The sequence below is a fragment of the Mustela nigripes genome, chromosome 7 (assembly GCF_022355385.1).
Source record: "Mustela nigripes isolate SB6536 chromosome 7, MUSNIG.SB6536, whole genome shotgun sequence".
Taxonomy (NCBI): domain Eukaryota; kingdom Metazoa; phylum Chordata; class Mammalia; order Carnivora; family Mustelidae; genus Mustela; species Mustela nigripes.
The window spans coordinates 58,981,078-59,005,965 of NC_081563.1; the positions used below are offsets into that span (position 1 = coordinate 58,981,078).

The 24,888-nt window shown below is 38.2% G+C and overlaps 2 protein-coding genes across 5 annotated transcripts in view; one reads left to right on the top strand and one right to left on the bottom strand.

Moving 5' to 3' along the window:
• Positions 1-3,194: 3,194 nt before the first annotated feature.
• MDH1 (malate dehydrogenase 1) lies at positions 3,195-21,521 on the bottom strand. Its single transcript, XM_059405986.1, has 9 exons — positions 21,416-21,521; positions 16,187-16,285; positions 15,454-15,550; positions 12,855-13,030; positions 10,940-11,062; positions 5,222-5,398; positions 4,617-4,730; positions 3,958-4,047; positions 3,195-3,533 (listed from the first exon to the last, which is right to left on the bottom strand). The coding sequence occupies exons 1-9, from the start codon at positions 21,416-21,418 to the stop codon at positions 3,408-3,410; spliced, it is 1,005 nt and encodes a 334-aa protein (XP_059261969.1). The 5' UTR covers positions 21,419-21,521; the 3' UTR covers positions 3,195-3,407.
• Positions 21,522-21,612: 91 nt separating this feature from the next.
• The window catches only part of WDPCP (WD repeat containing planar cell polarity effector), a 487,280-nt gene continuing 484,004 nt past the window's right edge, over positions 21,613-24,888 (top strand). For 3 of the 4 annotated variants that reach the window (XM_059405982.1, XM_059405983.1, XM_059405985.1), the window contains exon 1: positions 21,613-22,264. The gene's annotated coding sequence lies outside the window, so the exon portion shown is untranslated. The remainder of the gene's footprint in view (positions 22,265-24,888) is intronic. The other variant, XM_059405981.1, reaches the window with a different exon arrangement.

The window sequence follows — 24,888 nt, forward strand, 5'->3', positions numbered from 1 at the left end:
CTTCTTTATAGTAGTAAAAGACTGGAAAGAACCTAAAAGTTTATCAACTGGTAACTGACTATATAAAGTTAACATATCCATTTAATGGAATACTACACAGCTGTTCAAATGAATGAGGCAGCTCTATAGGAATAATATAGCACTAAAATATATTATTGAGGGACAAAAAAAACAAAGTGCAGAAGAGTGTACTTAGTATAATTTATGTACAGAAAGGGGAAGATAAACACATACCCACATATATACTTATGTATTAAATGTTTCTGTATTACAGACAGGAAGACAAAAATGGGCTTTAGGTGGGTAGGAGGAGTAGGTGAGTAAAATAAATTCTTTTCTCTATATAGCCCTCACTCCAGAAAAGAAAAACACCACTTGAAGTAAATCTATGGGTTTGTATTTTTTCTTCCTGGAAGTTTAGGCCACCCCACCCTACCTTTTTAAGTAGGTTTCTTGCCCAGCATGGAGCACAGTGCGGGACTTAAACTCATGACCAGATCAAGACCAGACCAAAAGTTAGATGCTTATCTAACTGAGCCACCCAGCAGGCCCCTTCCCGGAAAGAAACCCCCTTTTCCAAGCATTTACCCATGGGAGCTGCCCCCCCAAAACTCTTTTTTTCAAGCACTTATCTACAGAAGGAGCTTTTGGTATTCATTTAATGCCATTTCACTGATTTTGACAAGTATCTATTACTTTTATGAAAAATATGATTTAACCAGTAGAGCTTTTGCATCCCTTTCTTTATGCTTTCTTAACAATTAAAAAAATTTTTTTCTTTAAATTTTTCTGAAAAAGCTGTTACTATGGGGTACCTGGGTGGCTCAGTGGGTTTAAGCTCTGCTTTCGGCTCAGGTCATGATCTCAGGGTCCTGGGATCGAGCCCATGTCGCTTTGGGCTCTCTGCTAAGCAGGGAGCCTGCTTCCCTTCCTCTCTCTGCCTACTTGTGATCTCTGTCAAATGAATAAATAAAATCTTAAAAAAAAAAAAAAAGCTGTTGCTATTTCTATTGTTTAGTAAACATTACCAGGGTCATGATCTGCAGAGGCCAGTTCTCTCCTAAGGTTTATTCAGATTGTACCTTTTCTGGAAAATTTTTGAATCCAGCTTTGTTGCATTAACATGTAATGTCTTTTGCCTTGTAATTCACCCATGTGTCTTCTCCTCAAGTTCTCATAAAGTTCTAGTAAAATCCTTACAAAAGGCCTGGGCTTTTCACAAATTGTCATTCTTAAGGGCACAATTTCCTGTGCCTGGGAAGTCCATTGAGAGGACTCAATAAAATGCTTTGCTCTCTTGGTTAAGGTGACAGAGTGAATAGCCTAAAGAAATGGCATATGGAGGTGATCAGCTTCCCAATGTGAATATTCAGACAAAAAGTCATGCTTCAGAAGCAGTTGGTGAGAAACTATTTCTACAAGTAATCTACCAGATCTCTCCAAAGCCTTGTTACTATTTGATTATGTGACCCCTGATTTTAGGGATGTTGTTGATGTTAATTTATAGAATCAAATAGGCCAATTCACACAAATGGATGACAAAATAGATGTGGACACATTATTGAGTAATTTTATTTATACATCTTCCAGTTCTATCATGTGTTCTAGCTCTTGTAACTTGTGTCCATTTTTTCTTCATATGACATTTAAAAGATGTACATTAAATTATTTGCCTTCATGCTTCCCATTAATTGTTCTTTTAAAGACAAGTTTGACTTGTTTTCTGGATTATTTATCAAGTGGAGTAAAGGTAATGATAAAAGAAGGCAACAAGGAGGAGCAAGAATATGTTCCTTCTTCCTCCTCAGTCTGCTGGGCTCCTTCTAGTACCCTTTCTTGGCAGGTTTTTAACTCAAGGAGCAGCTGGTAAAGACATGTTTGCAGAGTCCCAACTTGGTATCATAAGCAAGAATAGAAGGGTGTATTTGGAACTGAGAGAGAATAATTTAATAAATGGAACACATTCATGCTTTCTTTATATAAAACCTAAATAGATTCATATGAAATTTTGTTTTTATGTATCTGATTAACAACAGTTCTAAAACCACTTTTTACTCACTGGTTTCTTTTTTCTACATCTGAAATATGAAATGGTATAGGTAGTTTGTTTTTTTGTTTTATTTTTTTAAGATTTTGACAGAGACACAGCGAGAGAGGGAACACAAGCAGGAATGGGAGAGGGAGGGAAAAGCCCACCCAGCAGAGAGCCTGATGAAGGGCTCCATTCCAGGACCCTGGGATCATGACCTGAGCCAAAGGCACACGCTTATCAACTGAGCCACCCAGGTGCCCCGATATGGGTAGTTTTATGTTACAAATCCAAATAAGTATTTGAGTACCCATGAAGAGCACTAGACTAGGCCCTGAGAAATTTAGGATATTGTCTATTATGTACAATGAATTAAGTACAAGAATGAAAAGATAGAGGTCTCTGTCCTGATGAATTTTGGAAAAAAAGACTAATTTTTTGAACAATACTGTTTCTAGTTATAAGCTTAGATCGAGAACATTCCCACTAGCATACATTTCTGTGGCATTTACCAGTTATGAAATGTAAATTATTCCTTATCTGCTATATGGTAATACATCAAGGGAAGATTACTTTTCCTTTCATCATGAAAAATGATTGTTGTAATTTCATCAAATGGCTTTAAACTGGTAATAGTATTTCTGCAACCTACTTAACAGATAATGTTAAAATTACATTAGCCACAAAGTATGAACTAACCTTCAAGATATAGAAACTGTTGAGTATTTAATAGCCTAATGTAGGTAATGTTTAAAAATATATTCTCGAGTAGATGGATTCATTATCAAGGCGATTTTCCTATCCTATTTAAATAGAAGAGAGGGGTGCCTGGGTGGCTCAGTCAGTTAAGATCCTGACTTTGGCTCAGGTCATGACCTCAGGGTTGTGAGATCGAGCCCTGTGAGGGGCTCTGCACCAGGCGTGGAGCCTGCTTCTTGAGTTTCTCTCACTCTCCTTCTGTCCTTCATCCTGCTCCCTCTTAAAAAAAAAAAAAAACAAAAATAAAAAAATTGAATAGAAGAGAATTATCCTTTACTTTTTAACATTTTCTGTCTTTACTACCTTCCTCTAGTTAAAAAAAAAAATAACCCCAAGCTGGGAAACATGCAAGTTTGCTTTTAGAAGAGCGATGAAATGTTAGCTGGAAGTAAGAGTCTGAGTCATCTTCATTTGAATATATATTTTATTTAGGATGCAGCACTAACAGCATGATGATAAACTGTCACAAATTTATACCAAGAAGCACACAATCTTTCAAATGTGGTGTTTTTCACAAGTAATTTAAGTTTAACATTATTGTTATTTGGTACTAGAGTCAAAGACGACATTTAGATTCTTCAGCTTTAGAGCCTTTAGTAACATCAAAATGATTGTCTAGTCAGGCAGAAGAAAGAAATTCAAAAGCAGTTTCTTTTTCTTCTGCCAGTTCCTTTGCAGTCAGGTCCATCTTCTCACGTGAGAAATCATTAATAGTGAGACCTTCAACAATCTTCCAGGTCTTATTCTGTTTGGAAATAATTGCATATAAAAGATTTACAATTAAATTAGAACTGATCTTCCAGCAAGCAACAACTCAGACTGAACTTAAAGCTACAGGAGTATCTGTTTATAAAGACTGATTTAAAGAAATCAAAATCCAGATCTTAACAGATAATTCTGATAAAAGTTCAACACTTAAAAAGTAAGGTACTATTGATAGATATACAGTATTAGAGTCATGATAACAAAGTATGTAATATCAAAAGTTGAATCTTGCTTTCCAGATTGAATCTTTTAGTAACCCGAAGTTGTGCTTTGCAGAATTTTGAAGTTGAGAAAAATGTCTAATTTAGTAAAGGAAGAACTTCCTAAATTATACCAGTATTAATAAAAACATGCAACTACTTTCTCAGAATGGGACAGAGGGAAATAACCCCAGAATACTTTACCTTGATTGTAACAGGGAAGGAATACAGCAAATCATCAGGAACACCATAGGAATTGCCATCAGAGATAATGCCCATGGACACAAATTCTCCCTGAAAATAAGAATCAATGTTTTACATTCTTGGGGTGCTTAGGGATTAGTTTATGCAACCAAATGACACATGAATTAAAAAAAAACCAAACCTGGTGATGCTTTCTTACCACGTGTGTAACTTCAATACTGTATAGGGAAGCATCACCAGGCACATCCCTGACAGGGTAACTTTTATGGGTATTATCTCACTCTACTCTCCTAATCCCTGTAAAGTAAGCCAGAGAAACATAATCCTCATTTTATAAATGAGGAAGCTCTGGCCCAATATAAGTTTTAAGAAAAACAAACAAACAAACAAACAAACAAAAAAACAAACCCACCCCCCACGTCCACCAGGTGTAACTAGGTGTTTTCCAGTTCTCTCATCTAATCCTTAACAACCCTAAGGTGAATGCCACATAAAAGATAACCAAAGGTTAATTAACTTTCCCAAGATTATTCAGCTCATAGGCAGCTGATCTGGGATATAAACCTAACCTGCCTAACTGCAAGGTTATGTTCTTTTCATATCACAGCATCAGAGGACAAAAATCAAAGAGTGGCGTGTGCAAATCACAGAGTCCTCACCTCTGGGGTTCCAAACCAGATGTCTCTGACGTGGTCACAGATGGCTTTTGCAGCAGACATCGCACTGGAGAGCTTTCGAGCTTTGATGACAGCAGCACCACGCTGCTGCACAGTCTGGTTGGGGACAGGCAGAGACAGCATTACTTAATCATGAAAGGACAATTTTCATCACTACCAAACTAACACTGGAGTGAGAGACCGCAGCTACAGTTTAATGTATTCCCCTCCCAAAATCATACAATTACCCAGCATGGGCCTTACCAACCTATTTCAGTTACAAGTGTGTCTTTTTGAAAAAAGAAAACTACAAATTCACATAGAAGTTTACTACACTCCAACAGAGAAATGGATCTCTTTATAAAGATTAACTGGAGGACTAGAAGGAACTCTAGTTTTTTCCCCACTTTAGCAACCAATCTTGACCGCCACACAGCAGATCAAATCAGATAGGATCATGACTGGCTCTGCATGTAGTCATCAGAAAAACCGTGAAAGGTCTGCTCTCCTTGAGAAACATGCCACCAAATGGAGAGACACTTGGGGTCAGCAATGGGGTGTCTCTCTCCAGAGTTCTTTATGCTTGGCTGTTAAGAGATTTTTCTTACAGTGATGAATTCTCCCTTGAGCCAGCTGTCATCTTTCAGAGCGTCATAAACACCAACTTCCTTTCCTTGCAGTTTCACCTTAGCGTGGCTGACATCTGGGTACTGAGTTGAGGAATGGTTTCCCCAGATAATGACATTCTTTACATCATCAGAAGTCACACCAAGTTTAAGAGCAATCTAGTGAAATAGAAAACAAATGCATTACTAAGACAAATGCTTTTTATTTCAAACTATGCCTGTCTGACAAACATCTTTAAAGGCCTCTGAAACTTCAAGAGAACCCACAAGTTTTATCTATCTGTATTTAAAAAAAAAAAGAAAGAAATATTGCTTGGTAATTTCGTCAAAGCTTAGCAGTATAAACAAAATGTGAACCTGAAACATTACAGGCTAGAATATTTAAGAGCAGAGAGCATCCTACAGTTTATGATGAACTTATCAGTACAGGGGGTTTATTAAACACAAAATGCCAACATAAAACACCAAGCAAGACCTTAAGAATATATAGATGTGACCTTTGTTTTGTTGTATTTACTTGGAGATGTCTCCTCAGCACTTCTGAGCAATCAGGTTCGAGTATGGGAATTTCTCCATATTTAGGTGAAATTTTTTTTACCACATACCTAAATCAAGTGATCTTAAATATGGAATTTTAGAGTTGAAAGAGGCTCAGATTACTAAAAGTATAGTTGTCTTCAATTTACAGATTAGGAAACCAAAGGAAAGAGTTTAAATAAAATACTAAAATGATACCAAATATGACAGTTTCTAGCTATAGGTTTAAAAAACATTTAAGAAGACACGTGGCTGGCTTAGTTGGGGGAGCATGTGACGCTTGACCTCGGAGTCCTGAGTTCGAGCCCCATGTTAGGTGTAGAGGTTACTTAAAAACAAATTTTAAAAATGTAAAAAGCAAACAAATAAAAATCACTTTAAGATCCTGCATGCCGGAGCGCTTGGGTGGCTCAGTGGGTTAAGTCTCTGCCTTCGTCTCGGGTCATGATCTCAGGGTCCAGGGACTGAGTCCCACATTGGGCTCTCTGCTCAGCGGGGAGCCTGCTCCCCGCCCCCACCTTCTCTGCCTGCCTCTCTGCCTACTTGTGATCTCTATCAAATAAATAAACAAAATCTTAAAAAAAAAAAAAAAAATCCTGCATGCCTTGTAGTCACATGACTATCAATTATATAGTGTAGTACACTATCCACAGATAAAGTTCGAAAATTATGTTTTGAAAGATATAAATAGGGTGTCTGGGTGGCTCAGTGGGTTGAACCTCTGCCTTCAGCTCAGATCATGGTCTCGGGGTCCTGGGATCGAGCCCTGCATCGGGCTTCCTGCTCGGTGGGGAGCCTGCTTTCCCCCTCTCTCTGCCTGCTCTCTGCCTACTTGTGATCTCTCTCTCTGTCAAATATATGAATAAAGTATTAAAAAAAAAGATATAAATGATCAAAATCAGTTCACTTATTTTGTTATTCACCTAAAAAGGGAATGTGCAAAAAGAAATTACAGTTAGTTGTATGCATAATTTGTTCTTAGATAGCAGAACTGTGATGAACCAGAAGGGTATGTTTTAGAAAAATTTTTTTATGATTTTATGAGCTTATGTGTCAGTGTATCGTTGTGGGTGATTTTCCCTTCTTTTATATTATGGTAAAAATGGGAGAAAAAAATAGCTGCACCAGAGTTCACGGTTTTTGCATGAAAAAAGTCAGTCTCAAAAGGTCTCTTACTCACTACATGATTCTATTTTTTTTTTAATTTTTTATTTTTTATAACATGATTCTATTTTTGTGACATTCTCAAAATGACCAAATTAATTAAGATGAAGAACAGATAAATGGTTGTTAGAGCTCAGGAATGGGAGTACATAACTATAATGAGGCAGCATTAGGAGGTTCTCTTATGGGTCATCAAACAGTTCTGTATCTTCACTGTGGTGATTATAGTAATCTACATATGTGATTAAAGACAAAGAAATGAATGTAAAAACTGTAGAAATCTGAGTGAATCTATTAACAGTGTTGTGTGTAGTTTAGTCAATTTCCTAGTTTTAAGAAAGCTCTATAGACATGGAACATGTTACTGATGGGGGAAGTGAGTTTATGGGGACATGGGATTCTCTGTACTATTTAACTTCTTCTGAGTTTATAATTACAACAAAATAAAAAGTAAGAACAAAACAGCAGCCAACCAAACAAAAAGGATACTGATGAAAAAGGCCAATACCTGAAATGTTTGCAGTGACTTGAGTCATCTTTATACCAATTTACTCAGTCAAGTAAGAATCCAATTGTGTTTACTTTCACTATGACCCTAATGTTGAGACTTCTTAAATCCTAGAATAGTTAAATGATTTTAATTCTCTTAAAATCTGTTTTTGATATTTAAAAATCACTTCTCAGCTAAACCCTGCTTCATCTAGAGTTCTGTAAGTATTACGGCTATTTACCATTTAGTCTCACAAATTAGCTGGACAGTTGGTTTCTAGAGAATCCAGCAACCCATCTGCTTAGTGGTGCAGGCACAGTGGTGTGCTGTGAAGTACCATTTTCTGTGTGTGCCATGACCTTCAAGGACTTGGGAAGAATTGCCCTTACTTCTATTTAGCTAGTATCACAGAGAAAACGGAAAATTTACCCAAGGCAAGTAACCCAAGATGTCTATTACCGAAAACTTAGAACCTGTAATTTTGCTGAATGTCAGTCCTAACTGCTCCAAAGTATGATGAAGCTACAGGAAACTCCTTACTTTCTTTGTCCTGTTGCCTACTTCCCCTTTTAATTTATTCTATTTTATTTTATTTATCCACTCAGCTAATTTACTTCTGAATGGATAGCAAAGTCAATACTTTGCAGATGCAGTCTCTGAATTTCATTCATATTAGAGCTAGTCTAAATTAACATGTATCCAGGATTCCACTTCCTTGCTCCCTTCGACCTTTCACGTCTAACATGTAGTTCTGTTAAACAGTTTTGGACTAATTCTCCAGCCCAGTAATTCCTCCTGCTCTTCCGCACCCCCATACCAGCTATTAGTTTTATTGCCAAAATACCCTGTTGGCATTCATATGCAGCTCTGGTTTACAAATACACAGGGGGATTCTGCAGGTGATAAACAGTCACTAGGGAGCTAGGTCTTCTGATTTCCAAAATAAATTATGTAAGGCTAGCAACATTCATGTAAGAAATTAAGTCTTTGAGCTTGTTATTTTTCTCACTGGATGAACAACTCCAACTCCTACAGGAAGAAGAAACTGCTTTTTCAAAAACTTGCCAAAAGTTCTCACTATGCCAGACTGACATACTGGAACAAATGCCAAGTTAAAGTCTAACAAGACTACTACTTCTCTCTTTCCTCTCTCAGACTTTTGCCCTTACAGGGAGAACTGTTTTGGGCACTGGGACAAAGTATCACTTAGTAGTACCTCTGGAAGCAGAATTTTCCAGTGCCTGCCTTCACCAATGCCTCAGTTGAAACAGCAAAAACCAAGTTTTTCAGTGGAGTCATTTTACCTCTTTTCCGTTGTTGCAAGTAAGTTACCATCTGGCCATCTAGAACCTACAAATGTACCACCTAAAACCATCTTTTCCTTCATGACTGTTTTGTAGTACACAATCTCCTGCTTCCACTTATTCAAATGAACTCCCATTCTTTCTACCCGCCTCAACTTTAGTTAAAAAGTAAGGAAAAAGACCCAGTTCACAGCCTAAAGCCCCACAGGAAAGATCTACAACCTAACAGATTATCTAACGACCTTCTAAATTAATGGAATTTTCAAGGAGATATATGAGGTGTGGTTCTTCTCAACTCTTAGTTATAGGCCTCTTAATTAACACTGCTGGGGCGCCTGGGTGGCTCAGTGGGTTAAAGCCTCTGCCTTCGGCTCAGGTCATGATCTTGGGGTCCTGGGATCAAGCCCCGCATCGGGCTCTCTGCTCAGTGGGGAGCCTGCTTCCCTTCACCTTTCTCTCTGCCTGCCCCTCTGCCTACTTGTGATCTGTCAAATAAAGTCTTAAAAAAAAATAATACTGCTAATAAAAATCATTACTACTAAATACAGCCAATCTTTATTGAGTTTTATTATGTGACAGGTACCATAAAAGAACTTAACTTAGATCTTATCTTATTTAATCCACATAACTTCCCTTTGAGGTAGAAGTATTATCCCATTTTATACCTTGAATACACTTCCTCAAGGTCACAGAGCCAGTAAGTGAACTTAGGCCACATAATCTCTTTACGTAAGAACACACCTAAGGGTTTTGGAGTCAGGCAAATCTAGCTGGCTTCATCATTTACTAGCTATATGACTATGATCCCAGACCATTTGGGGCTTCTGGTTTCTGTGTATAAAACAGAGATAATGACCTATCTCATATAGGTATTAGAAAAATGAAATGATAAGTTACACACAGAGCATTCAGCTTAGGGTAGAGGCTTAACAAAATGTCAATTCTTTTCTCTGTTACTGGGTAACTCCAAAGCTGGAAGATGATCAATTCTCAGTTTAAAGCAGTGGTTTTTCAACTTAGACCTCACACCATCTTTTGATAAAATGTTTTCTTCAAACTAAACAAAACTGTCTTCTTTAGAAGAAAAAGGACTGAATTCAAAGACCTATCTAATAGTGATGACCTGTGGATGAGGAGGTATGGCCAGAAAGTTGCTAGGGAAAAAGGAAAGAAGTTATGTCCAAGAAACTAGAACTCTGTTATGGCTTTCAGGGGCACTGGGATCATCTAGACCCGAGAAAGCCTAGGAAACCAGCACAAATGATCAGAGGTGGCACCTCATTTTTCGAAGAGCTGCTGGTCACTGACCCCTTGGCACTTTTATCTAAAACTCCAAGGGGTAAGGAAACTTGAGAACAATTAAAATTTAGTTTCTAAATAGTTCAAAGTAGAATGTTTTATGGAAACATGTAGAACATTAAAAAGATATAAAAATAAAATTAAATATAAAACATTAAAAAATCTGAATCTGCTGGGTTAGCTATAGGGAAAAAGGAAGCAGAACCACACAAAACACAAAAAGCTCAAATCTTTTTTATAATGTTCTATATATCTGGAAAAAATAAACTATGCATTGTCCTATTAATTATACTAATAACCAATTTTTTTTTTTTAAGGTAGGCTCTATGCACAGCATGGAGCTCCAGGGAGGGTCTAAACTCATAACCCTGATGAGATCAAGACCTGAACTAAAATCAAGACTTAGAGATTTAAATGACTGAACCACCCAGGTGCCCCCAATGACTTTTTTTTTGTTTAACCCCTGTAGCAAGAGGACATTAGGAACAGTATTTTGGCATAGTTAGCAAATGAACTATAGTTGAGAAAATTAAGTAAAAGTTCAGCCTCCTTAAGAGTCTAGATGCAAAGACTTCCTAACAAATTAGAATAGCTTTCTACTTGGGGGCACTTGGATGGCTCAGTGGGTTAAGCCTCTGCCTTTGGCTTGGGTCATGATCCCAGGGTCCTGGTATCAAGCCCTGAATTGGGATCTCTGCTCAGCGGGGAGCCTGCTTCCCCCTCTCTCTCTGCCTGCCTCTCTGCCTGCTTGTGATCTCTCTCTGTCAAATAAATAAATAAAAATCTTAAAAATAAAGAATAGCTTCCTACTAAACAAAAACAAAAAAGTAAGCGTTAGCTACTTTAAAAGTGTGAGAAAAAGGTTTTAAAGCTGAAAATTCAAGATTTTAAAAGGTGTTTTTCTACCTGAGCTTTAGCTCGGTTGTGATCCAGACGAGTCAAGCAACTGAAGTTCTCCTTGGGAATGGATGGTGCCGACTTGGCAGCAGTCAGGCAGTTGGTATTGGCTGGGTTCCCCACCACGATAACCTAGGATATATGGGAGGCACAGTGAAGTTACACATCATAAATTGATGAACTAAACTATCTTAGAATATGACTGATAAATGTGTAACATGTAGCCTTTGTATCAAGTTTGTATGAGCTAAGTATAGTTACCACTATAGTTTCCATAGTATTTCCACTCCACTGCTGGTGTCTGGTGTGATTACTGAAACATGTCTTTCTTTAATAAAGGTACCAACATGTACACAAGTTGTTTTCCAGGTTGCAGCATGCAAGACCAAAGGTACATGTCTATCCATTTTGTTTTGTGCCAGAACAGAGACAGAGCATTTATCTCTTTACCACACACGACACACAAACACGTAATCAAAGGCTCTGAGAGAACAATTCATTCATAAAATTTTCCTTCTCATAAAACCAGTCCAAGAAAGAAATTTGACTTGAGCAGTTTAACTTTAGACAGTAATTTCTTTTTATTAATTAGAGGAAATTTTTAATCTTGCCTAATCCTAAGAATTAACTGGGGTTTGCTAGAATACAGATTACCAAGTCCTATCCACTCTATACCCTTTGAATCAATCATTAGCAGAAAGTACTTCAGGCTACTTTTTTTTTTTTAACTGGGGAAGTACAGGATATACTATATTATAATACAGTATAGGAAGATGTCCACATGTACTTAACCTTTTAAGTTTTAGATTCTTTAATAAAACTATAAACTTACTGGGAAATAATGTCAAACTTACTGAAAAGCTGTGAGCTTATTACAAAGACTATCTCCCACATCCTCTTTACCCAGATTTCCTAATTTTTTCCATTTCTCTCCCTCTACACACACACAGTACCCTTAGTCTTTCTGGCCCATTGGAGAACAAGCTAAAGATCTGATACTCTAATGCCCCCAGTGTCAGTAAATATTTTTCCAAAAAGGACACTTAGCTGAGGGGTGATTATAGTGCAAGCAGCACAGCTCTAAGCAGCCTGGATCAGCCCAAACAATGCTGTCATTTTTTATTAAGAGACCCATGAATTTCTACTCATTTCTACTATTTTCTGTTAATGATTACAGAAAATAAAAGTACGCTATTTAAGATGAATTCTACAGGAAGCAAAAATTCAGGTATGTATAAAATATTGTAACAGAACATTGTAACTGGCAACTTTAAAATCTTAAACATTTTCTTTTACCTTTGTTTAAAGTCAGGACTGGGAAGAATAAGTCTAACAAAATCAGTAAAACCTCTAACCAACAAGCCTTTTTGCTTACTTATTTGGTAAAAAGAGGCCTTATTGTAATATTAAGTAAGGCAAATTCAGAAACTAAAGTAGCTTCCACACAAAGAGAAGAGGAAGTAATACCAACCAACTCCTCAAAAGACAAGTATATCAAATATCTCTGGATTAAGAAAAATCTGAGCATTTCAGAAGTCACCATCTCAATGCTGAGAACACAGCTTACAGCCATCTCTCCCTATCATCATACACACAAATCCAAACATCTGAACAAATATTCTCATGCATCAAAAAGGCATCAGAAGGTTCTGTGCCTTCTCTATAGGACTGTAAATTAACAGTAAATTTCCGTATCACAGTAATGGACAAAATATTTTTGAGAACCTCTAAATAAAGATTTCTACATTATAAAAAAAAAAACTCAGAAAAGGAGAGCTTATCAAGTAAAACTCTATCTGTATTTACTGACCGCTGCAGAAAAGTAATGGGGGAGAAAGCAAGTAATTTTGTCTTTACTTAAATGCTAAAAAAAGAAATTTCAAATGCTGATAATAGAAACCCCATAAAATACTGTATTGGTCACCTTAACTGACTTCTTGGCATACTTCTCCAAGGCTGCACCCTGGCATTTGAAGATTTTCACATTTGCTTTAAGTAAATCTTTCCTCTCCATGCCATCCCTTCTTGGCATGGAGCCCACAAGAATGGCCACATCCAGGTCTTTGAAGGCAACATCTTCTTTATCTGTTGCAATGACATCTGTGAACAGGGCAATAAATATGCAGAGCTACTGAAACACCAAAGTCTGAGGTTTTCTTTTTCACACTCAACCTAGCCAGTAATTCTTTCACTTTGTAGCAAATGTTTACTTTACATATCACAATGATAAAAGTTTCAGGGGCCTAAGAAAGGAAAAGTTATATAATCAACAAACATAATAAAATGTAAATTAATTTTGCTTTTCCTATTTCAGTAATCATTTCAAGTTTGAAAACTCTACAGCTTTTGTTCTATGATCAGGTATGATGCAAAACACAATATAAACTTTCAACTCTGTGCAACATTTGTTATTCAAACCAACTACCAATAACATGATAGGAGAAATTAATTTACCTAACCTTTAAGTTGTGATTACTTTAAGATCTAAGATATCAATCACAGATTCAAAATAATGTTTATTGAGGAGCTTCATGCCAGGAATAACACTACAAATTTTGTTGTATCAAATTTATTCTTAGTATTTTATGAAGACAAAGAGGTGTAAGGAGGTTAATCTGCCATCAAAAAGCAGTGAACCTGTAATTCCAGCCCAGGCTGGTCAAGAGGTCAACCACTATTCCCTGTGCTAGCCCAGTAAATATATACTACTTACTCTTTGATTAAAGAACATAAATCATCACTCCCCTTTACTGACCGTATTAAAAATGCCATGATCAGTACTATAGACTGAATGTTTCTGTCCCTCACAAAATTCAGGTTGAAACCTAATCCCCAATGTGATGGTATTATAAGGCAGGGCCTGTGGAAGATGGTTAGGTTATAAAGGTAGATCCCCTCATGAATAGGATTAATGGCCTTCTACAAGAGGTCTCAGAGAGATTCTTCACCCCTTCTGTCTTGAGGACACAGGAAGAAGATGGAACTAGGAAATGGTCTCTCACCAGAATGTGAATATGCCTTAGTCTTGATTTCCTAACCTCCAGAACTATGAGAATTAAATTTTTGTGGTTTATAAGCAACTCAGTCTATGGTATTTTTGTTATAGTAGCCCAAATGGACTAAGCCAACCAGGATTCAGCATTGTCATTGGTAAGTTTTTAGGAGAGTCAAACTGTGTTACAGTAAGGCTGCTGTAGAGCCCCCAGCAGGTATACAAAGAAACACCAGTTGGTAAGGGGAATCTTCTTCCCAGCCATGAATACTTATTTGCAGACTCTACACTCCCTGTCATATTCACAGCTGACTAAAGACAAGCTGACTGTAACCTGAACCCATTAGGGAGCAAAAGAACTCAGCAGAGAAAGGAATAAAAATGTGACAATGCAATAAAGCTGATTCAGAAATAGAGGGTGAGTTGTATGTCTACTATACTTCATTTTAAAAAAAGAAAGAGAGCATGAGGAAAGGGAGCCAGCAGAATAGCTTGGCAGGGCAAAGCACTCTCTTATATAACTATGCACCCAAATGATTCAGACAAGAGAGTACCCCTTTGTAAATGTTTATTGAATGGACATATGAATTGAACATTTTTTTTTTTTTTTAGATTTATTCACCTATTATCTTAGAGAGAAAGAGAGAAAGTGAGATCCACAAACATGCAATATGTGGGGGGAGGATAGAGGGAGAAGGAAAGATTGAGAGACTCCTGTTGAGGGTGGTCTGATGCAGAACTCAGAACCATGACCCAAGTTGAAACCAAGAAGAGGTGGACACTTGACCCACTGTGTCACCCAGGCACCCCTCTGAGCATTGGATGTGTATATATTTTGCTTGTGCAAACTTGGGAGAGCATTATTAATTAATCCTTACTAAAAAAAAATGATAATAATGAAGGGATACCTAAAGAAAAATATTCAAATTAGTTTACAAGTTGACCTAACATTTGAATGAAGCCGTCAATCAAATTTAAGACTTCTATCTTACATTTGTGTAATATTTCAATGATTCCTAAAGGCTCTTAGCAGAACCCTCATGGGCTTTTTCAAACTATGCAGCATATGACTAGGACAATTTATGCTGTATCTCAATCTGATGACCGGCTGTGGGTTAGGACTATATGTGAGGGACCAAACAATTTCTAGCCTCAGGGTAACATATAAGTCTGGAAGACATCATTTAGAGCTGCATAATTTAGGCATTGCTACTGCTTTTTAAATACATTTCAAAACACAATGCAGACAATCTCAAGTGTATAACCCTTATGCAACATTATCCTTAATTAGTAAGGTAAATTATAAGAATGCTGGAAAAAAGCATCGTCTCTTAACTGACATTGGTTACTTCTTGCTTTTACCCTTACTTATTCTTGGTATACATCTTACCAAATAATTGTAGCTCAAAAAACAACAAAAAACACTTTTCTGAAATAGTTTCTAATTGAGAGGCTAGTTAAAAATCTAAATCTGTTTTTTGAAAGACATAAAATACTATAAAATCCTTTTATCCTCCACCCCCCAACTCACCTTTCAGGAGGGGAAGGGCACAGTCTTGCAGTTCCATTAGGACACCATCTAGGACACCCATCATGGGTGTGATATCCAACAGCACAAGAATTATTGGCTGCCAAGTAAACAGTAAGGACAACATCTGTCAGTGTAGGTTATTCATTTAGTCACAAAAAAGTCCTCTTGTAAATTTTAGTTCACGGAAAGCTAAATATTATCTGACATGAGGGATGAACTTAATATCTATGGGTGAAGAGAAGGAATAAATGCACACTTAAGAAAGGGTTTTAGTGGAATAAGGGAGTAAGAAAAGGGGGTGTCATTATACTTAAAAAAAAAAAAAGAACAGGGGGCGTCTCTTTAAACTGAAAAGCAGATCTGCCTTCTGACTATTTTGGGTCTAAAGACCATTTATCAATAAGTTAGTGCTAATTCAGCGACTTTCTCTCCCACATGACTTTCCCTACCCTAGTAGTTACTGTTACTAGGGAAAATTTTCCAGAGACCACTATCTGATGGCTGAACCAAGTCAACTAAATAAAGTATGCAGAATGGTTAATACGCAAAGCATTTTCAATGGCTGGAGGGGTACATACAAATAAGATACCAGCTTATATTTATAGCAGTGTGCCCCGTATAATTATTGGGATAACCCATCCCTTTTGTCATTAAAATATTTCTTTGAAACTAAATACAGGGTTTATTGATATTATTCTTATTTTGATTTGCAGTTCATAGATAGTTCCCCTACCTGGTCTTTACCAAAGACAGATCCATTTCCAATACTGTACAGCAGGGAATATGCAATTTGACCAGCTGCTCCAGTCACAAGGACTCTGATTGGTTCAGACTGTAACGAAAGAGACGCATTAATTAACATCTTATTTTAAAATGCTATTTTGCCCTAAAGACATTCAGGATTTTCTCTATAATAAGACAACCCCATACTTCAGAAGTTTATGTAAAATTTTAAAGTCTCTTCACATTTGGCTTAGTGGAAGATAAACTTATTCCGGGCTTGTCCCAGTAAATACAGCATGCACAAATCAGCTGAGCAACTTCTGGAACATGTGTCCTTTGGCTAGATATTTATGCAGTGTTACTTAACTCTCATGTTATCCTGGAGTTACTTACAAAATCTTGTCCATCTCGTCAAAGCTATTTTGCCACTGAAATAGGCCCAAAAGAATTGATGTGCCTTATATGGTGATACAAACTCTGGCAGCAACTAGAACCTCATAAATCCTCTTATGCAAATCCCCCCACTCCCCATCTGCTAAAATAGAATCCCTCACACCAGGAAGACAAGTGACAGTGGTTAGTTAAAATTTTCCACTTACAATGAGTCAGAAGTTTTAATAAAACTACTAATAATGATTTGACTTGACTACCTGAAGGAGGAAAAATAAGTCTGCATTTTTTATTTAAGGAGAAAGATAAGCTAGAGAATACTGGATTATTATAAATTTTACCACTAAATAACTATTATGACAATATAGGGACTTTTGACAACCTGATTCCAAAAGAAAAGTAATTTTAAAAGAGAGGAAGTACAAAGAGCATAATAGTTGTAACAGAAGTTGTTTTATAGACCTCAACAGACCCTGAACAAAATACAGACATATGGACACAAATAATAACTAATATTCAAAGTGATGATCCGGAGTCACTAAAAAAAAGCAGCTCAGATAATTAAAAAGACAGAAATATTTATATTAAAAAGAGCTGAACAAAAATGTTTGGAAACTTAATGGATACATTAGATGTACAAATCTGAACAAGGTGGACTGTTCCTTTCCTTGACAATACTGTGTAAATGGACTTTCACGGAGTCACCTCTATTGTTACCTGGACGAGAGAAGTGGTCCACTAAAATGAATGGGGCAGAAGTCTTTGATTTCTTTATATTTACAATTTCCTTTTCCAGGTGAGTCATGTCTTTGGGATGGAAGGAGACTATGTGCTATGACCTCCCAATCCTAACCTCTGAAGGTCAGAAGTATTTAGCAATTTGACACCCAGAGAAATCAAAGGAAAAAACTCTAAGGAAAGAAGTGCCAACTGCCGTAGAGAAATGAATCTGTATGTAGCAGACTATGTATGTATTTCTTCCTTACAGATGAGTGACCAGGATGTGAGTGCAAAAAAGGAGAAAACTACGGAGAGTTTACTCCCTGACCTTCTGAGTCTCTTCCCCATTTTCTTTTCCAACTTTTCCCCTAGGCCTTCATACCCCTAACAAGACAAAATACGGTAATTCCCCAAATAAACCTCCCCCCCCCAAGACAGTCTTATGTTTCCAAACAGATGTCAGGTTTATAAGGAATGCTAAAGTTATCATATATGGTTATTTTTCATCATATGGCCTTTACATGTTTTTAATTCTGTCATTTTCCCCTCTTCCCTTGGAGTAGGTGAGAAAAAGGGAATAGAGGAAGAATTTCTAAATTCTGTATTTTTAAATTCTAATTTCTAAATTCTAAAGAATTTCTTTTTAGAATGCAAGCTCCTTAAGGACAGGGGCTTTGTCTGTTTTATTTACTACTGTATTCCAACTGCCTACAACAATGCCTGCCACATAGCTGGAGCTCAAATACTTGATGAAGGAATGGCTGGATCTTGTAAAATCACTACCCCAAACCTGGAAATGTAAAAGAGTTGTTTGGGGGGCACCTGGGTGGCTCAGAGGGTTGAGCCTCTGCCTTCGGCTCAGGTCATGATCTCAGGGTCTTGGGATCGAGCCCCGCATCGGGCTCTCTGCTCAGCAGGAAGCCTGCTTCCCTTCCTCTCTCTCTGCCTGCCTCTCTGCCTGCTTGTGATCTCTCTCTGTCAAATAAATAAATAAAATCTTAAAAAAAAAAAAAGAGTTGTTTGGAAGCAAACCTAACATGCTCTAAAAAACTGTTTAAAATAATTTATTCATATATACTTGCATTGAGAGGGTTGGAAACTTAGTGATCACAATAATTCCAGCTATAGTTAGGAAAATTATGTCCTAGTTCTAATGATATAGTTTTATTAATCAATTGATAAACTGTTATCTTACTTCATTCATTAAACCATACACTACTGGATCTCTATTATGTACCTGGTACTATTTCAAGCCAGATAATCCATTAGTGAACTATATGCAGGAAACAAGAGGATAGCCCAATTTTCTAAAACAGAGGTCTAGAGAGGTGGTAGAGTATAGTAGAGAGATAGCCTCTAGAGCTGGATGTTCTGGGTTCAAATCCTGGCTTTACAACCCATCAGCTGTGTGCTTTTCACAAGTTACTTAACTGCTGCATTCAGTTTCCTCACAGTAAAGTGAAGACAATGATAGCAGCCACCTAACAAATAAGGTAGTTGTACAGATTGAGAGTTAACATAAAAAGCATTAAGAACAGTATGTTGCCAATACTAGAATTATAGATCTCTGTCACCACAGAATTTTCCTCTAAGGATTCTTCTACCCTGTGGTGTTCTACTTATATGTCTGTTACTCTCTACTAGACTGTGAACCACCACTGCCTTGCTATGAGGGCAGGTAGATGGTTAGAACACAATAATGTAGTCAATCTTAGGTTTAGCTGCTAAAAAAAAATGTGCTCCCAGTATCACAGTCTTCAGTGAAGTGCTTGTGGCCAGCTAATGAAGAGCTGCTAATTCCATCTCAGCAGTTTCCTTCTTCTAGATCTATGAACAAGTTATTTTCACAGGTAATTCTATCTTACTAAAAGTAGGATGAAGCCTAGTATATGCCTGAATGTTTGATTATGAAATGGGAAAAGATGAGCCTATTTGGTTCTTTTTTGCTCTTTGCAACATTGCAGTAGAATAACAGGAGGGTGGGAGATTCCTGCTGACTTTCTACAATGTTACAGTGTGAAGACAGGTTACTATTCTTTGCTTAGATATCTGGGCAGTCTGCCAAGATCCAAAGGAGGAATGTCTCTGCTCTTGGCAGGGCTCTAATGACCTTCCTGCAGATTCAGACTGCCTTGCGCATGTGCTCAAGTCTCAGTTGTAAAGCTTGAATATAAGTGTTCTTTCTGTTATTCTACAGAAAAACCCCATGTATTCCTTTTTTAACTTTATAATTTACATATATTTCCGTAATATAAAAAAGAAACTATCATTTAGATTCGTTCATACAGTTAATCCCTGGTGTCCTTCCCTATTTCCTCTTAAAAAAAAAACAAAAAACAAAAAACAAAAAAAAAACCAAAAAAAAAAACCGCTTTGAACAGCTTACAAAAGATGACTCTTTTTAAACTCAGTGATTGTTCACATGGTCTCCAGAGGAGGCAAGGAGATTCTCAGTCACCTGAGAGGGCTGTCAGTTTCAGTAAACTGACAGGAGTGTTCTTTCTTAGGGACATCGGTGTTATCTGGTGCCCAAGTGACCTTCCAAGGGTGAGACCTGTCTTTATCTACTGTGTTGCAAAACAACAAAAGAATGGGGGCCCAGGATTCTCCCTGTGACCTTGCGAAAATCATTTAATGTCACTGGGCTAACTTTTAAAATTAGAGTAAATAATTTCCAAATTCCCTTCTAATTCTAGAATTCCAATATAATGAATTACAGGGAATAAAGCTATCAGGTAATATAAATGCTGATAAAATACTTTGGTTTGTATTTGCAATATGAATTTGTATGTTCCTCCAGAACCTCAGCTACAGAAAATAAAATTTCAAAATGACTTGGTAATTGTCTGTATTGTACAGTATGGTATGACGGAAAGAGCTGTAAGGCTCTTGGGAGCAAACTGCTGTATGACCTTGAGGAAATCGTTCTCTCTGGGTTTCAATAATGTCAATTTTAATATATGAAGTAGGGGGAAATTCATCAAAATGATCTTTAAGGTCCCATCCAGTTCCAAAATTATGAAGTCTCAGGTTCTCTGTTACCTCTGCATTCTTGCTAAGTTTCTTAAGTCAGAGACCACTGAAATCATTTAAATTATAGGTAGGAAACTGAGGCTTAACATTGACTGAGAATTAGTAGCTGTCCCCACTGGCTTTTTATAAAGGTGGAGGAGGCAGTGATACCCTTGCCTTAAAAATATGTCTTTCCAGGTTCTGGAAATTTCCAATTCATTCAAACATTTCCCCATAATCCCCACCTATCTCAGTATTTTGAGATAACGGGGAAGAATAACTTCAACTATAAATAAAAGTACTACAGAAATTTGTCTGGTGTCAAATTTCACCTTCAAACACCATGCAGATTATTCATACGTCAGAGTTCCCTCACCAGCCTCCACCCCCCCCCCCTTTCAGGAGAGACAAGATGTGACGATCTAGGTATCCTGACCTTCACAAGATGGTTACATTGTGTAACATTAAGAGAAGTGGCTCTAGAATTCATAACCTACAAATCAACAAAGAACATCTGCACTAGTTATTTGGCTAGTGATGCCATCACTGCAACACATTCTGTCATTACAAAAGGACATCAATGAACAGGTTTTAAATAACATTTTATGAAATCAGATATGGCGGAAACACGGCTCTTGAAAATGTCGATCGCAGTCTGAAGTACCTGGTAAGCACAATCTATAACTAAGGGCCTTCTGCTTTCAAGGGGTTTGTGACAAAAGCCCTTAAAAATACCGTTGACTCAATTAAAAAAAAAAAAAAGTTAGGACCCAACACCCCCGCCTCCCCAGTCAAACCTTATCAAACCCTGGTATCGTGCTTTGGAGAAAACCTGCAGCTTATTTTGCACCCACGCTATGCAGCAGGACTGAGATCAAACCTCTCCAAGGACAAATTTCTCCAGAGCCCTCGTAAGAGCTCCCCAGGTGGAAACCAACCCCTTCCCAATTACTGGGTCACTACGACAGTCCCCAAAAGATGAGTCGGGTTTTTCCAAAGGGCTCGAAAGACAGTGCTTTGCACAGCCGCCCCCGCCCCACAAATCCTTCAAATGCAGGAAACCCCACACAGGGGCGCTTAGGTCGGGGGTAAGTAGGATCTAGGGGCTAACACTCACCATGATTAAGAAGAGCGCGAACAATTCCAGCACCTGTAAAGAGAGCCTCAGGGAATCGGGTCACCTCTACTGCGGAATTGACTTGGGGAGGGCGAACGCTCTTAGAAAGAAAAGGTTCTTCTCCCAACCGCAGCGCCCTCTGGGAGCTGTAGTTTACGTAGCCGGATTATGGCGCATTCTTCAACGCATTTCCTTCAAGTGTTGAACTACACTTCCCGAGGTCAGAGGTTCGATCACGCCTTTCTCCCTGCGCTCTTCGTCGATTGCAAAGTAGTCCCCGAGGGCGGGCCGCTGTGATTGGAGGGCAGCGATGAGTTGAAGATTTGTGCTTGGGGCGGGGAGGACCTGCTCGTTGGCGCCCAATAATTGGTGGGAGGGGAGGCACGTGGAAGGCGAGGAAGGAGATACAGACCCTTTAGCTACATCACCCACTCGTGCGTGAGTGAGACTTATCTTACCCCAAGGGTAAAAGTGGGAGGTAAAGAGACCTTCCGCTGCGTAAAATCGGCTCGACCCGGAAACAGAGTCTCTTTAAAACTCTTCACACTCCGTAGGGGCGGGCGGAATTGACGCGTTGCTAAGGCTGGAAGGCTTCGCAAGTTGCTAAGCGACGAGGCGGGAGAGCGCGCGCACGCACGGGCCGCTGGCGAGTACCTGAGGGATTTGTGGCTCTCGCAGTTCAGAGACCGAAGACTCCCAGCGAGTGCGCGGCGGCCTGCCGGGTCCTCCTTCCCTAGTTGCCAGGGGACCCTCCGCTGTAGGTAGTGTCCGGTGACGAGCTGAGCAGCTTGCGGGGACGCCTCTCTGAGGCGGCCAGCTACCGCGCGTCTTCCCGACTCCCTGAGGCAGGTGAGCCCGGGCCCAAGGGCAAGGGGTTTTCTGTTAACATTAGGGTCCGAAATGCGGTTGTGCGCCGTTCCGCGTTGTTTTGATCTACCCTGCTAACCAGCTGACCCTCAGGCTCGCCGGTCCCTACTCAGGGCTGTTAGGGTAATAGCCTTCTGGAGGGTGTAGTGCCTTGGAAGTTCTCGCCCCCTCCTTTCTGTAAGATGCAGTTCTTTCAAAATTAAATAAAAAATAGTGAGCGTTTGCCTTGTGGGAAATGAAATGAGCCCTTCCCTTCCTGGAGCTCACAGTTCACGGATCTAACTTTTTCTTAAGTCTTCGGTGAGCGTTGACAGTTTTGTCCGTTCGTTTTTGGAGGCAGGTCAACCATCTTGACCTTGAAATGATGCCAAACCTTCATTTCTAAGTAAAGTGTGGCAGCTGTATGGGAGACACTGGTTGTTTCAGGCAGAATCTCAACTGGTAAAACAACAAGAGGTTTTCATTTAAAATTAATGCTGCCCAAGAGAGTTGTAGTGCTCCTTGAAAGCTAGTGTGATGTGGATATTGAAAGGAAGATGTGGTGTTCTGGAATAGCATAACTGTAAGCAAATCAGTGCAGTATCTGTATTAGATAACGTTATTGTAACTTCTAGTTTTTCTCTGTCAACTGGTAATTGAAGGCCAATTGGTACCTTTCAGTTTTACTCTCTTCATTTTGGAGGGTTTGCTATTGTGGGAAAGAATATAACATATTTCCAAATTATTTTTTTTTACCAGTAGTATTTACTATAACTGAGTAATTCTGTCTTTCTTTAATGCCTTTATTCACTTATTCATATACTTTACTGGTTTTCCTCTTATGTCATTGGTTGCCCCTCTTTTTTACCTCTGACTTCTTTAGCACTGGAGTGCCTTTGTTCTTCTGCCTACACTTAATCCCTATGTGATATAAATTACGAGTTGATTGGTTACAGATGTCAAATATCTGGTTACATCTATATCAGAAAACTCCCAAATTTGTGTCTTGTCCTGAATTCCAGATTCTGTGTCAAACTACTTCCTCATTATTTCCACTTGGTTTTCTAAATGCATCATTTTCACTATTTTACAGTGTTTTCTAATGAACAATCATAGATAGAGGTACAACACCACACCCTGTGATATAGATAAAAATGACCTGGAATTTTTCCATTTCTAAGATGTTTGTTGTGGATGGGATTATGAGATTTCAAATGGTAGAGTGGTAAAGAGCTGTGATTGGTTAGATGAAAACTGGCTTAATAAATTGGCCAGGAAAATGTAGGGAAAGAATTTTAGGATGTGGCACCCTAGTAGGCTGTGGGAATCTAGAGATTAATACACAGTTGCTGCCTTTTTAGAGCCCCCATAGTAGCAGGGAATACAGCTATGTAAACCCATAATGACAATATGGTATGACCTGGTTAGTAGTAATAAAGAGTTAGTAACTCTGGGGAGCCAGGGGTTTGCAAAGGAGTTGTTGCTTGAATGAAGACAAATGGATGTTTTGGCCAAGCAGCTAAGGTAGGAGGTAGAACCACAATTGCAGTGTTGTAGTAGGGATTTGGGTTGGCAGTAAGACAATTTGCAACCGTACATGCTTTAAGTTCCTGTTTGTTTTTTTGTTTTGTTTTGTTTTATTTTGTTTTTAACTAAGACTCTAGAACTGTATTACCCAAGACTGTAGCTATGAATCCTGTGGCTCCTAAATTTAAATTAATTAAAATTAAATAAAAATAAATAAAAATCCAGTTCCTCAGTTATACCTATATTTCAAGTATTCTAATCATATGGGACAGAATATCAGACATTTCCATTATCACAGAAAGTTCTTTTGCACAGCCTCTAGAACTTAGTGGAATCAAGGCATCACCAAGAGCAGGCACTGCTGCAACATATCTTTGTAAGGACATCCCTTTTGCCTGTGGTATACAATGGCGTGCATAGCTGTTTGTGATACTGACTACACACACAGGAAGAGCTCTGTCAGAGGCAAGAAAGAAACCTAATTCTAGTCTTGACCATTGCTTTTGTGTTTTGGAGGAACTTACTTTAACAGTCTTGGTGTGTCGTTTGAACGAATATTTCCAAACATTGCATTGTCCTGGATCTTGAGGCACACTTTGCATTAGGGAACCCAGAAAGGGTTGAGAAAGCAGAGGTCATTGCCTGGATGATACCACACAACATCTTTCTGCTGCTGTCTCCTGTTTTGGGATAACTGTGTTCCTGCCACATTCTAAATAGATGGAAGAGCATGTAACACATGCAGAAGTTTGAAGTAAAATGACAGGTTCGGACCTTACCAATAATGGGGATTAGGAGGGAAAGGAGCCCAATTGGGGTAGCTGTATACTTTAATGTGTACAACAAGTCTATGTTCTTATGTACTTCTAATGAATTGTCATATGTTTTTTTTGGATGTATTTTCTTTATCTCTTTAAGGAGTTCTTCCTGTTAAATATCTAACTGGTTTTATAATTTTTTAATATTTTCAGTTTGGATGAAACAGACATGTTTTTTGTAAATCAAATTTCACTATAGTTGTCATTTCTAAGGAAGGGAAAAGTGGAGAGATGTAACTGGACACTGGCCTAAGGGTGCTTTAAATATATGGGTGGGTGGAG

Excerpts from the sequence above, each read along its gene's own strand:
- MDH1 (XM_059405986.1), bottom strand. Across the intron at positions 15,551-16,186 it reads CTGTCTTTGGTAAAGACCAG|CCAATAATTCTTGTGCTGTT; the intron begins GTAGGGGAACTA and ends TTTACTTGGCAG. Across the intron at positions 4,731-5,221 it reads TCAAGGGAGAATTCATCACT|ACTGTGCAGCAGCGTGGTGC; the intron begins GTAAGAAAAATC and ends GTCCCCAACCAG.